The sequence below is a fragment of the Corylus avellana genome, chromosome 11 (genome assembly GCF_965113065.1).
Source record: "Corylus avellana chromosome 11, dhCorAvel1.hap1.2, whole genome shotgun sequence".
NCBI lineage: Eukaryota > Viridiplantae > Streptophyta > Magnoliopsida > Fagales > Betulaceae > Corylus > Corylus avellana.
In genome coordinates this window covers 13,738,003-13,752,810 of record NC_142500.1, presented here as the reverse complement: position 1 = coordinate 13,752,810, position 14,808 = coordinate 13,738,003, and the positions used below count along the sequence as shown (strand labels likewise).

The following is a 14,808-nucleotide window of genomic DNA, read 5'->3' as shown; positions in this document are numbered from 1 at the left end:
ATAAGTTGTTAATTGAACTTTAGGTAATTTACTACGATGTATTGCAAGTGACAAACCGAAGTAGTGGGACCTGGCTTTAGCTCTGGCTGAGTTCGCCTACAACAACATGGTGAATCAATCTACTGGGAAGGCACCGTTCGAAGTCCTGTATGGGAGAACTCCGAAACTTGCAGTAGATCTTGCAACTTTACTTAAGCTACCAGGAGCAAGTGTGGCAGTGGAGCATTTAGCAGAACGGGTGAAAGCTACCCAAGAGGGAGTTCATTAACATCTAGAAGAATCCTATGCTAAGTACAAGATGACAATAGACAAGGGTAGGCGATCAAATAGTTTTCGAGAAGGAGATCTTGTGATGGTGTATTTATGCAAGGGGCGACTGCTGACTAGTACTTCTAGAAAGCTGAAGAATAAAAAGTACGGTCTATGCAAAATACTTAAAAAAGATTAATGATAATGCATATGTCGTTGATCTTCCCGAGGACTTGGCAATATCTTCAACATTCAACGTGGCAGACATTTTTGAATATTTTCCACCAGAGGATTTGGAACTTAACTCGAGGACGAGTTCTTTTCAAGAAGGAGAGACTGATGCAGGACATGTGATCCCCACTAAAGAAAAAAAATAAGTCAATAGTTTTTATTTATTTATTTTATAATCGTTTCCCTATTAAAATTATGTTTACTTTCTTACTAGAATTAGATTTACTTTCTCTATTATAATTAGATTTATTTTTTCTACTAGAAGTAGGTTTACTTTCTCTGTAAGTATTTCTCTTCTATAAATAGGTTAGCTTATTATGTAAAACTCACTCATTTGAATTATTATCAAATAAGAGAATTCTTTGTCAAATAGTCTAAGGAGTTTTATTTTTCTTTTAGCCTGCGGGCTTGTTTTTATGTTTTGGGTAGAAAATGAAGACGTTTCTCCTTGTAGAATTAAAGACACTGCTTTTTAATTAGTTACCTTAGTCTTTCGCTACATCAGATATAGGGCTCTTTGTCATATGCCTGTGTCGTTGCTTTCCATGGGAAAAAGGAAAATTACTTTGGACACTTTACATCATATATTATTTTATTTTATTTTTTTTATTTGAAGCGGGAGAGGGGAAAAAGTGGAAGATGATATATTATTCTTATGTCACATTCTCGGGACATCTTTTTGATTTTTCTCACAAAGAAAAATCGGTTTGACTGTCGGAAGATGTGAAAGTAGGTAGGGATGTAAAACAGGAAGTGGATAGTGTGAAAGTAGGAACTAGGAACTTGGAAGAGATGTAAAGCAAAATATGGATAAAGAAAAAAAAAAGTGGATAAGGAAGAAAAAGAAAAGTAGATATAGTGTGAAAGTTGAAAGAGATGTAAAGCAGGAAGACATGTAAAGCAATAAGTGGATAAAAAAAAAGTTGAAAAAAAAAAAAGGTAGTGGATAGCGTGTAAGTAGAAAGAGATGTAAAACAGGAAGTGATCTTAAGCAATAAGTGGATTAAAAAAAAAAAGTAGTGGGATAGTGTAATAGTTGTTGAGAAAAAAATTGATGGTGCAAACTATTCTTGTTGATACCAACCATATTACTTTATAAAGTAATAATAAAATAAATAGAATAGAATAAAATAAAATTAGAGTAAGGAATGATCTTATAATGTTATAGAATTATGTAAGGGCGTTGTCCTTAAAAGTTGATTCGTGCCTCTTGGAGTATTTATATTTGGTGTGACACTACAAAAAAGGTACTGTTTCCTGACGGAGGTTTACTGACGTGTCAGGTGACCTGACACGTCAGTAAACACTCCTGACGGGGCTTTCCTGACGCGTGTAAGGCGTGAAGAATGTGGGTGTCAGGAAATGAGAATTCCTGACGTGCCAAAAATGGCACGTCAGGAATTCCTGACGTGTTATAAGTTGACACGTCAGGAATTCTTCTGACGTGTGAATTTCAACACGTTTAGGGTTCCTGACGTGTCAATTTTTGACACGTCAGGAATTCCTGACGTGTGAATTTTAACACGTCAGGAATTACTGACGTGTCATCTTTTGACACGTCAGCAAATTTAAAATTATTAAAAAATAATAATTTTTCTTTTTTTAATTTTTTTTTTCTGGATTTTTTTTAATTAAAAATATTTTTTTAATTCTGGAACAGTAGTTCGTCTTCTCCGATCCCCCAGCTCTCCCTAATCTCTTCCTTCCTCCATTTTCACTCTCTCTCTCTCTCTCTCTCTCTCTTCTTTCTTCCATTTTCACTCTCTCTCTCTCTTCTTTCCTCCATTTTCACTCTCTTTTCTCTCTTCTTTCCTTCATTTTCAAAAACCCAAACCCAAAAAATCAATAAAAAATCAAAAACCCAAATCAAAAAATAAACCTTTCGATCTTCTTCTCTTCAAATCAAAAATCTCTCAAATCAAATCAAAATAAACCAAATCAGAGCTTCTTCAAATCAAAAATCTCTCTTCTTCGATCCTCTTCTCTTCTCTGTTTTTTTTTTTTTTTTTTTTCTTCTGCTGCTTCGATCTCTTCAACTTTTTTTTTTTTTTTTTTCTCTTTTCTTTTCTGCTGCTTCGATCTCTTCTCCTTTTTTTTTTTTTTTTTTTTGCTGCTTCTCTGCATCTTCTATCTTCTCCCATTTTTTTCTTCTTCTTCTTCCTCGATCTTATTTTTCTCCTTTTCTTCTTCCCTCTAGAGGAGCTGGTGGCCGGATGTACAGAGAGAAGAGGCTAGGGAGATTGAGAGAGGAGAGAGAGAGCTGTGTTTGGAAATAAAAGAAAATGGATTAAAGAATATGAATATATAATAGAATTATAAAGGGAAAAGAAGAGGGAAAGAAGATAGGAAAAAAGAGGGAAAAAATTGAAAATTCCGCTTGTTTTTTGATATCAGGTTTCTGACGTGCTAAAATTAGCACGTCAGAAATTTCTAACGTGCTATTTTTAGCACGTCAGGAATCTAACATAAAAAAAAAAAAGAAAAAAAAAAGTGAATATATATAATATAAATAAACCTAATATAAACCCTATATATTTATTTATTTATTTCTGAAATATATATATAAAAGAATTCCTGACGTGCCAAATATGGCACGTCAGGAATTCCTGACGTGCTATATTTGGCACGTCAGTAATTCCTGACGTGCCAAATATAGCACGTCAGGAATTCTTTTATTTTATTCTTTTTTTTTTTTTTGTCTTCATTATTTTTCTTCTCTCTCTTTCTTAATTAATTCATTCTCTCTTTTTTTTTTTCTCTCTTTGCACGTAGGCTTCAATTCTTCTAATTTTTTTTTTCCCTTTTCTTTTTCCTCCCCCAAGTTCCAACACACCGTAGTGTGCACGTACAGTACCCTGCAATTTTTCTTTCCTTCTCTCTCTCTGTACGGTAGCTTCTAGCTATCTTCTTCATTTTAATTTTTTTTTTCAATTCCTGATGTGCTGAAACTAGCACATCAGAAATTTCTGACGTGCTAGTTTCAGCACGTCAGGAAGCTGTAAAAAAAAACTTGAGATATATATAATATAAACATATTTTTATAGATTGCTGACGTGCTAAAAATGGCACGTCAGAAATTTCTGACGTGCGATTTTTAGCACGTCAGAAACCTGATATATTAAAAAAAAAAAAAAATTGAATTTAAATTTCCTGACGTGTCAAATTCAACACGTCAAAAAAAAAATTGTTGACGTAGCAAAAAAATGGTACTGTTTGCCACGTCAAAAAATGGCCTTTTTTTGTAGTGACGTATATATATATATATATATTTATATATTATATTTACTGACGTGTCACTTTGACACGTCAGTAACTTTGACACATCAATAATTATTGACGTGTCAAAGTGACACGTCAACAATTACTGACGTGTCAAAGTGACTCGTCAACAATTATTGACGTGTCAAAGTGACACGTCAATAATTGCTGACGTGTCAAAGTGACACGTCAATATTTCTTGACGTGTCAGTATTTGACACGTCAGTAAATAATCCATCAATTATTTATTAATTTTAAAATGATGTCAGATTAAATTTGGTTCAAATTTACTGACGTGTCAATTATAACACGTCAAGAAATACTGACGTGTTGTTTTCAACACGTCAGTAAATGTTGACGTGTAACTTTTAACACGTCAGTAAATAATTTGTTGACGTGCTACTTTTGACACGTCAGCATTTACTGACGTGCCAAAAAAATATTACTGTTTGCCACGTGAAGAAATGGCCTTTTTTTTGTAGTGTGACCAGATCTCTTGACATATAACCTCCCATAATTAGATTATAGTGTCTATCTTCGTAAAAAAAGCACTTCAAAAAAAGAAGGCTAATAGAAGATCCCTTTAATTTGCTTGATCAAAAGCCACCTAACGATAACACAAAAAATAAAAGAGACTAGATGAACCTTTCAGATAGTTTTTTATGCTGCTAGAAGTAAAGCTCACCTGACCTAGGCCTGTATATGAAAAAATTCTATATATACTTCTAGACACTGTAGTGCAGTTTGGTGAACTCCCTTTTCTTTTTTAAGGTGTGAATGCCATATGTTACTTTTTCTAAATGAAGAGAATCTTCAAGATAGTTTATGGCCAATGATCACAACCTTTTGTATTTTTTTCTCTTCTAAGCAACAATCAAAACGTTAGAAAATTAATGTACAATGACTAAACTGTCAAACCATATTCAATGGTATCATCACCAAGCGGTTAAAGCGAGTTTTGGTTTTCTTCATTAAAACTCATGAAAAAGTTTCAACATCAAACGTATGAAGCAATTTTAATGATCATCTAAAAATGTTTGTAACAACACAACACAAAAAGGAAGAGTGGAAGTATTGAGAAAGATATGTAACGCAGGAAGATAAAGAAAAAAAAAAAAAAAAAAGTAGATGATAGTGTGAAAGTAGGAAGAGATGTAAAGCAAAAAGTGGAAGGAGGTAAACAAAATAGAGTCAGCCTGTTTTGAGGGAAACCAATAGAGGGCCATTTAGTTAAAAAGGTAAAAAATTGTGATAAGATCATCTCCAATTAGTTATATTGGAGGGGTGTTTTTTTTTTTGCACTTTTTATGTGACAAAAATACCATTTCAATATAACTAACTTGATATTATCCAGTTCCAAATTCCATTTTTTAAGAAAAAGACAATTATATCCCACTCTTTTGCCTAAATGATTTGAAACTGAGATGATCATTTTCCTGTTTGAGATTGTGTTATGGAGGGTAAAAAAAGTATTTTTACTACTTAAAAAGTTGTGCTAAATAAAAAATTGTCATATTTGATTAAAGTTCTAATTTTTTTTTTTGAAAAAAACTTTATAACTCTAAAGACATGTTTGGAATTACGTTTGAGAAATAGAGTTTTTAAGTCAAAAATATTTAATTTAATTTTTTAATTATTTAATCATTTAAGTTTTTAATCATATGTGATACAAAATGAAACCAATGGAGTAAAAAGTAAAGTTGTTAAGCCACAAGGGGCAAAAAAGTATTTAACCCTAATTAAAATAGCTTATATAGTATATTTATTGAGTAACAATAGTCTATGTATTATAAATACGAAAGCATAAGTATTAAATTTCTTATATTTAAAATATTAAGAATGTAGTCATGTAATGCATGTATAAATATTTATAGCTAACTAGTGTATTGTGTATATACATTACAATTTTAACACTGAAAATCCTAAACACCATAGAACCATTCTAGGAGGAAGAAACAACTTCTTCCCTCCACCCCCAACTCTTCCCCCTTTTTTTTTAAAAAAATAATATAATGGTGAGTCTTGTGATTCTTAGGCTCTTAAGCTCTGCAGTGGTTCCTGTTTGTCTTTTCTCTATATTTGCTTTTAGTAGCGATCTAGAGGATGAAGTTTTTTTTTTTTTTTTTTTTTTTTTTTTTTTCTTTTCTTTTCTTTTGTCGATTTCCTTCAATCATTTCTATGGTTTTGTTTGCACGAAACCTTTTGAGTAGCGATCAGATCTCCGGTCTGTCTTTCATTTTCTCTCTAATTCTTTTCTTGGACCAAATCACTGACCGATGACGGAAGAATTATTAGACATATGGAAGAATTGTTATTGATGGTAGAGGCAGAAAAGGGGTTTAGGACGGTGACATTTAAATTGTTAAATAAAGCATAGACTAGATTTGAATGGAAAAAATTTCTCATTATATCCATGATATTGTTTTGTTAGAGCAGCATTGTCTATTTTTATGAAATAAATAAAGAATAAGCCTTGTGAAAAAAAAAGAAAAAGAAAAGTATATTGTGTATTGGATAATTAACCATGTATAATAAATGTTTATTCTTGATCAAAGTCAATTTCATATATTAAACATTTCTATTGATACTCTTAAACTCTTGAATTTTTCTTGTATTTGCTTGTTCACAATTGTTCCACACCCTTCACAAGGAAAGAACAAGGACAACTCGTCACCCAAGTACTTAATAAAAGGAATGCATGCCTCTCTTGTTGACCCAAGTCAATGTATGTAAATCATGCCAATAAAAGGGACTTGGAGTTTTAATTACAATGTTACCATCAATCCCTTGGTCGGGAACATGAAAAGTTTTTAATAATATTTGGTTCATATTACGAGAAGCCTCATCTAATGTTTGGTGGAAAGAGATCCTCTCCATTTCACAAGAAATGGACAGGAAATTGAGAGGATGTGGTTAGTACAATTTAGGATGCAAAATGGTCTTTTCAATTGAAAAAACTATTTTGCCTTCCTATTTTTGTCTAACAGGTTCCTATCTATTTCAAAGGAAATAGAAAGGATCTTTTTGGATGTCTGGCAAGATGAGTTAAGTTTTTAAAAAGTTACAATTTTCTTAAAAATGTACTATAAACTCTGTACGAGACAATCTGAGTGAGCCTTGCCTAACAGGTAAGCTCCAACTTGTAGGAGGAATTCTCATTGGCGAGCTGAGTCGTGCTTAAGTATTAGTATTCAACCTGAGCTCGAGCTTTTGAAAATTTTAAATGAGTCAAGTTTGGGCAAGCACTACTCACCTAAGCTTAACTCATTTACGACACCATTTAATGCTATCAATTTTAAAAAAGTTTTGAGTGTATCCAAGAAAATCATAATTAAAGATACCTACCCCCAACTATCTATGACAACAAGGATAATTTTTCTTAGTTGTCTTGTGTACAATATTAATTTCTTAGGCATTAAATATTTTTTTGATGAAAGATAATGTCCTGCAATAAAAAGCTTTAAAGTAGATGGCTATCACCGACAACGTTTTCATCATAATTTTATTGATGAAAGATAAATACATGTTTAACTCAATACTTACCCTTGCACTGTTTTGTGCAGTACTTCTACTATTGACCTCTAAATATAATAGTTGTCTAGAATAGGGCCAACAGATGCCCTTAGGTGATGAGTGCAGGAAATACATAAATAAAACAAATAAAAACTATATGAGATCAGATATAAATTTTTCTTGCATGCGAAAGTTCACATGGACGTAGGAGCTGGACATGGAGGAATAGATACCTCAGTAATCCCATTTAACATCAAGAGGACACTTTTCATGGAAGGACGAAGAGCTGGTTCGTCTTGAATACACCAGAGTCCAATCTTAACCATATTCTCAAGGGTAGTCTTATCCACTTCTTCCCCGCGCATAATCTTACCCAACTCCTTACCAACAAAGCATTTGTAGATCCAAGAAGAAAGAACAATCTCGTCGTCGTTTGATACGTTAAGCTCTATGTTCTTTCTGCAACATAAAATTTCCAAGAGCACTATTCCATAACTGTAAACATCCGCCCTTACTGATATTGGTGTGCTCTTATGCCATTCAGGTGCTAAGTACCCTCTTGTCCCTCTAATTCCTGTGAAGGTCCTAGTTTGATCTGGCATTAAAAATTTTGCCAGTCCAAAGTCAGAGATTTTAGCGGTCCAAAAATCATCCATTAGAATGTTTTGAGGCTTTATATCACAATGGATAATTGGGGCCTCACACTCTTCGTGTAGATAGAGGATCCCTCTCGCAACATCTCGTGCGATTCGCACTCTCTCATCCCAGTCTGGACGTCTCTCGGCTCTAAAAAGAAGATCAGCAAGAGAGCCATTGCTCATGTACTCATAAACGAGAAGCCTTTTAGAACCTTCGGCACAGTAACCTAGCAAACGAACCAAGTTCCTATGGTGGGTTCTCCCAATTGCTCGCATCTCTGCCCGGAACTCTCGTTCACCTTCCTCAATTAATTTCTCTAGTCTCTTTACAGCAACAAGTCTTCTACCTTTGTATAGTGCCCCTTTGTAAACTGCTCCGAATGAGCCCTTACCTAACTCTTCTTTGAAGCCATTTGTTGCTCTTTTAAGCTCATTATAAGAAAACAATCTCAATGTGACCTCCTCATTCAAGCCCAGGTTTCCATTTTCTATTAGCCTTTGGTACCTTAAAACTCGACATTTGAAAACGAAAAGGCCAGAGATTGCGAGGGCAACACATGAGAAAGCAGTAAAACCAAAAGTCACAAGAAGAATTTCCACTATTGCTGTTTTGCGTACGACCTCGAGTGGCATCTGCTGGTTATCGGTTTCATTGCTGCTCTTAAGGCTTGTTTTACCATCCTTAAAGAATACCGTCTTCTCGTTTGTAGTTCTTCTCACATATCTCAATGGAAGGCTTTGTTTCCAGCAAGACCCACTCTTGAATTGTGCCACCCCACAATTGCAATCTTCAAAACAAGACCTGCTGCATTCTTCCTTTGTTGACAACGCTGCCACAACATAAGGAAGATCTCCCCACTCCATATTATCCATGGTTTGGATGCGATATAAGGCTTCATTTTCTTTGCCACCTATACATACTGCTTCCGAAAAGTTTTTTTCACAACCAAGAGACCTGTCATTCGGATCTACAAAATCAGTCCCAGGAAGGCAAAGACAGTATGGTTCGTTGTCATTGAATGTGCAATAGCTGTTGAAACCGCAGAAAGTTTTCACCTCACATGGATCGGTAAGCGCTTCCCATAAAGTTGATACGTTGAAGTCGCCACTTTCTTCATAGGCGTGAGAGTAGAGACGGAAAATTCCATCAGCATCGAGAGTTGAACGATAAATAGTATTATTGTTGGTGGCCGAAGATGCAATATGCAAGGTACGAACTGTGTGTAAACTACTGCCGTTGATGATAACCAGACGACCTGTATTATTGAGATAAAGGTGAAACTTAGATCCATGGCCTACAAAAGTGTTTGTGCTCCAGTAAGCATCACCTGGGGTGTCGCCAGTGTTTGCTGGGTATAAAACAAGGTTTCCATCATCCTGCATCTTGAGATGAAACCGTGATACGGTTGAGTGGTCAATCTCTGTTACGCTAGAGAAGAGTTGGCCTCCCGCAAACAAAGTCTGACCTCCTAAAATGGTGTCGGTAGGATGCTCAAAACTCTGCCAAACTATCTTGGAATCCTTGTCACAGAGCACAAAATTGCCAGAGTCGAGCATGGCGGCATAGGAAACAGAACCTGTTGCTTTCGCAATGAGTTTCGGTCGTCTTCGCTCAGTTCTCGAAAGCAGCATACCATCCTTGGTAAAATCCAGCCTTGCATTCGTGGTGATCGGTGGACCATCACGAATTGCCGTCCACACCACTGTTTTGTTGTGTTTACTGACCAACCAAATTCCAACAGCAAAGCCAGTAGTGCCTTGCAGCTGGTAGAACCCAAATGCAAATCGGCTAGCAGGAGAAAGCCACGAAGAGGGTTGAGTTGTGGGAGAGAGTGAAGAACCCGGGCCTATACGGCTAGATTGATTTGGTTGAGCTCCTCCACATGCAAAGGACGTAAACACAAGGAAGAAAACAATGGATATGGGAGCCATTGGGGGGTGGCAAGGCTAAAAGAAAATGGCAGTATTGTTTTCTGTATTTTCAACTAATAGGTGCGTAAGAGAGAGATAAACATAGGGTTTGTATATGAGCTGTCAAATCCCACCCTTGGAGAGCACATGGATGTACAAGTTTGAAACAAACTAAGAAATTTCTTCATCGCTTTGGATGGATTCACACACTTGTTTCTCCGTTGATTGAGGGGTCAAGTCTTCCTTTAAAGTGAAACCACTAATTGCAATTCACTTCATTGTCGTTATGCAGGTTTCATGTATCACACAATTAGTTAGGCAGGGTGTCCGAAGTTGATAGGACCTCTAAATTGACGTAGTATACACGGCTGGACGATAGACATGCAAGAAATTGCGCATTCAAAAGGGGCTCAAATTGCGTAGGGGAACCGTCAGACGCGTCTGTGTTTGGCTGTGGTTTTCAAATCCATCGGTTCCAGACTCGCTTTTAGAAACTCCTGTTTCTATTTAATTATGCGTTCTAATGACATTCTACTAACACCCTTTCCATACTTTAGATAACACTTTAGGGAGGGCAGAGTAGTCCATTGGATTCTTGACTGAGGTTGACTAGCCAATGTTGCTTCCACACCATTTCTTTTAGAGAGATAAGAGAACAATGCTCCATTTGTCCATAAAAAATTAGCTTCTTCTTTTAAAAGTATTCCCTAATATCTGTCAGTACTCCCTCCTCACGTCCAACTTGCAGTTCCACTGTTTTGCATATTCTTAAACAGGGTCGAACAGAGTGGCAAAGATTTTACTTAGTCGTCTATGGTTAAACCATGTATATAGATTCAAGCGTATGATTTTGCCAGTGGAAGCAATTTCTTTTTTACCTTGAAAAAAGGGGTCAAAAGAAACAATTTCTTCCTTTAGAAGTGACCAAAATATCTGGTTTTGGACTAGTCTCTCTTCTCCTCTTCACTCTAAGACTCTTGGAGGCTAGGCATTCGTGCAAATAATATTTCCTAGGGTCTTAAAGGGGCTGATGATCGAGTTTTAGGGGTTTGAAGTGCTCAAAATTGACTCCCTGTCAAACCAAGATCGATATCTAAATGAGGATCGGAGACCTTGGTAAATGATATCACTAATAAGTAATTCTAGATGATTTTGATGAAACTTGATTAATTATTTTAAGATAACAGTGTAAATGTGTGTTAATGCTTTTATTTGAAAATAACAAATAGTATCGGAACATACATGTGCATACATATAAATCGTTGTAGACATGGGCCCGCATCATGAATAAAGGGAGAAAAAAAAAAAAAAAAAAAGGATAGTAATTTCATGAGACAACAAGGGAATTAAATAACTGGTGATGGAGGGACAAGAATATCCATTGTCCCTTCCAACATCAATATTACATTCCTCATTAATGGACGCGCAGCTGGATCTTCTTGAATGCACCATAACCCCACTTTCACCATTCTTTCCAGTGTCATGAAGTCCACGTTTTCATCTTCAACAAGCTTCTCCAACTCTCCTGCCATGAAACAATTATAAACCCAATTGGAAAGAATTATCTCATCTGGAATTGGAACATTTACTTCTATACTGCTTCTACAGCATATAATCTCCAAAAGCATAATACCAAAACTGTATGTGTCTGCTTTTACTGATATCAAGGCATTCTTTTGCCATTCTGGTGCCAAGTAGGAGTACCCCGTGGTCGCCTCCGCCTCCATAGTCGATCTTGATTGTTGATTTGGGAGTAACAGCTTTGCCAACCCAAAATCGGAGATCTTTGCAGTCCACATATCATCTATAAGTATGTTTTGGGGCTTTATATTGCAGTGGATGATGGGGACGTCGCACTCTTCATGCAGATAGAGGATCCCTCTTGCCACATCTTTCGTAATTCTTACGCGTTCTTTCCAATTGGGGCGCATCTCTGCCTTGAAGAGAAGATGTGCGAGTGAGCCATTGCTCATGTATTCATAAACGAGAAGCTTCCTAGAGCCCTCAATACAGAAACCCAACAACCGAACCAAGTTTCTGTGATGAGTTCGGGCAATGGCGGTGATTTCAGCCTGAAATTCCCTTTGCCCTTCTTCCACAAAGTTCTCTAGTCTTTTAACGGCAATAGTTTTGTTGCCTCCAGACATAGTTCCTTTATAAACAGATCCAAAAGTGCCCCTACCTAATTTTTCCTTGAAGCCATCTGTTGCTTTCTCAAGCTCATTGTAAGAAAAAGGTCGCAAAGCAAACTCTTCACTTAAGCCCAAATTTGCATTTTGTGACAGGCTTGTATATCTGTAAACTTGATGCCTGTATCTGAAGACACTATAGATAGCAAAGATGAGAGAAAGGCATGAGATGGAACCCAAACTTAAAGCAAGAATCAAAATCAGACCCCTGTTACTTTCAGTGATCACGACTTCTGGACGCGAGGGAACTCGAGGAATTGTGCTATTTTTCCTAATCACTTTAAAGAAAGCTGTTGATGAGATGTTTTTACTTGCTCTCCCATATCTCAGTGGAAGCCTATATTTGGTGCAACTATCACCCGTATACAATACTGCCCCACAGTTACAATCTTTCAAGCAAGATTTGTGACAAATTTCCTTCTTCATTGGAACCACCGAGTAAGGATGATCACCCCACCACATATTATCCAAAGAAACCACATCGTACAACATCGCTGGATCTTTTCGGCTTCTGCAACCGTTGTCAGTGAAGTTCCTGTAGCAACCCAGGAACTTATTGCTGGGGTTGACCAAATCAAATCCAGGATAACACTTGCAGTGAGCTTCGTTGCCCACGCCTGAGCAGTAACTGTTGAGTCCACAGACACCTCTAACTTCACAACGGTCACGCAGCGCCGACCACTCCATCAAGATACTTGAGCTATTGTCCCTGTCAAAGTGGTGCAAATACAATCTAAATATCCCATCTGCATCGAATGTTGCGCGGTGGATAAGAGTTCCATTTTCTGTGTTAGGATAGGAGCTATTTGCCAAACTGCATTCGCTCAAATTACCCCGGTGTAGGAAAAGAACGCCTGAATTACTAAGAGTGAGCTGTACAATATTGTAACCACCGCGATCATAAACACCGCGACCATAAACACGGCGATCATAAACACCGCCACCATAAACACTGCGATTATAAATATCGCGATAAAAACCGTCGCGAGAGGACCAATAAGCATCGAGTCGGGATGCAACGCCTAAATAAGTCGCAGAGGACCAATAAGCATCAGTTGGAGCATTCGAGCTGTCTGCAGGGTAGGCAACAAGGTTTCCACCTGGCTGCAGAAAGAGAGAAAATCGTCCACTCGATTGGTCTGACGTGGACACACTTGAAACCAAGTTTCGACCAGAAGACAGATTCTGGCCTCCTAATATGGTGTCAGTCGGAAAATCAAAGCTTTCCCAAATAACATACGAATTATTATTGTAGAGCACAAAATTACCCGAATCCAGCATCGCAGCTGAAGCCGTCTCGCCTGGAGGCGCTTTATCAATGTATGTACTCTTGTTGACTTCTCCATTTCGAAGCCACAGACCATCTCTGATTAGATCCAGTGTAGAATTTGAGGAGACAGGTGGGTCATCTCTGTATGCAGTCCACGTGACTGTCTTCTCATTTTGATTAATCAGCCATATGCCAACAGCAAAGCCATCACCATGTGGGTAGAAACCAAATGCAAAATGGCCCGAAGGGGAGAGCCATGAAGTGCGCTTTCCACTACTCGGGGAAAGCGAAGAGCCCAAGGGTATCACATGGGAGTTGTTTCCTTGAGCGTTTGCATCATTAGAAAGCAGGAAAACAAGCAGTAAGATTATAACAGGTATGGAAGCCATGGTGAAACAAGTGAGAGAGAGGACTGCGAGAGGAAAGAATATTGTCCAAAATAATTGGCGTGAGAAAGACCCAACTTCTATAAGCGTGTTTACTGTTATATTCCACAATGCATGCATCTTGACCTCAAGTCTTTTGACTGTTGAAGACGCGGATTTAAGACGAGAATAGCGTTCTAGGCACGTGAAATACCACATGATCAATTAATTCTACTTCAGAAAGGCATATGTTTGTATATATATGCACATAGGCTACATAGCGATTAGATGATCAACGAATTCAACTGGTCCAAAATGAGAACAATGAGATGCTGAGTAGGCAGAACAAGAATATAATTAATTGCACCGCGGAGATATGAGAGACAAGATGAGAGACTGATTATAGTTATCAACAAAGAGATGGCTAAATAGAAAAAGAAAAAAAAAAAAAAAAAAAAAAAAAAAGAGATAGCTGAGTTAGCTTTAGTTGAGGGAGAGATGAGAGACTAGATTCTTAAGTCATGTATGGCTAAAACCAACTATTACGCAAAATAATTGAACTTGAGATCTGCTGTCTCCAAAAGACCACGCTTACAGTAAATAAGACAAGACACTCATAGACAACACTAGCATTTTCGTGTTTCCCTTAATGTGAGGTATCTCCACAAGTGGAGGAGATTACAAACCTATTCACTATCAAGACTACTCCCGATGAGCATGGGGTGGTCACTGAAGTTTTGCAGTAGGCGGCTGACTTGAAATCAAGGGGTTTTAGTTTTTTTTTTTGTTTTTTTTTTTTTTTTAAAAAAAAAAAAAAAATTGTTTTAAAAAAATTAGGGATAATGTTGGTTTTTTTTTTTTTTTTTCTTTAAAAAAAAAAAATTGATTCAATTCCAATTAGAACAAATGTATTGTCACAAAACTAAAGAATATGAATAACTATTCCATTTAACTATTCTCCATTTCTAATAATTAATAACTATTCATTTTTCTAACAAAATACTCATTATGTGCACCAAACAAGACATTAGTACTAATTAGCTGTTTGAGGTCGGGGCTGAAACTTAAATGTTGAATGGTGAATTGGCTTTTTGTTCAATATGAATGTATTTTCATAATTAATAGAAAATAATGTTTGAAGAAATTGGTGAGCCTAACTCATTTCATAAAACCGATTCTATAGA

At 36.6% G+C, this 14,808-nt stretch overlaps 2 protein-coding genes across 2 annotated transcripts; both read right to left on the bottom strand.

The window, feature by feature from the left end:
- Positions 1–7,445: 7,445 nt before the first annotated feature.
- Positions 7,446–9,904, bottom strand: LOC132164967 (G-type lectin S-receptor-like serine/threonine-protein kinase LECRK3). The gene is made up of 2 exons (XM_088511868.1): positions 9,879–9,904; positions 7,446–9,825 (listed from the first exon to the last, which is right to left on the bottom strand). The coding sequence occupies exons 1-2, from the start codon at positions 9,902–9,904 to the stop codon at positions 7,446–7,448; spliced, it is 2,406 nt and encodes an 801-aa protein (XP_088367994.1).
- A 1,227-nt stretch (positions 9,905–11,131) lies between these two features.
- On the bottom strand, positions 11,132–13,648 carry LOC132166372 (G-type lectin S-receptor-like serine/threonine-protein kinase LECRK3). Its single transcript, XM_088511875.1, has 2 exons — positions 12,984–13,648; positions 11,132–12,941 (listed from the first exon to the last, which is right to left on the bottom strand). Exons 1-2 carry the CDS (start codon positions 13,646–13,648, stop codon positions 11,147–11,149), a joined length of 2,460 nt encoding a protein of 819 aa, XP_088368001.1. The 3' UTR covers positions 11,132–11,146.
- Between the last annotated feature and the right edge of the window lie 1,160 nt (positions 13,649–14,808).

What these genes read in the sequence shown, in the direction of transcription:
- LOC132164967 (XM_088511868.1), bottom strand. Translation starts at nt 9,904, where the DNA reads ATGTTTATCTCTCTCTTACGCACCTA. An exon ending in ATCTCTCTCTTACGCACCTA is followed by an intron (nt 9,826 to 9,878) that starts TTAGTTGAAAAT and finishes GCCTTGCCACCC; the next exon opens with CCCAATGGCTCCCATATCCA.
- LOC132166372 (XM_088511875.1), bottom strand. Translation starts at nt 13,648, where the DNA reads ATGGCTTCCATACCTGTTATAATCTTACTGCTTGTTTTCCTGCTTTCT. An exon ending in TCCCGACTCGATGCTTATTG is followed by an intron (nt 12,942 to 12,983) that starts GTCCTCTCGCGA and finishes TTATAATCGCAG; the next exon opens with TGTTTATGGTGGCGGTGTTT.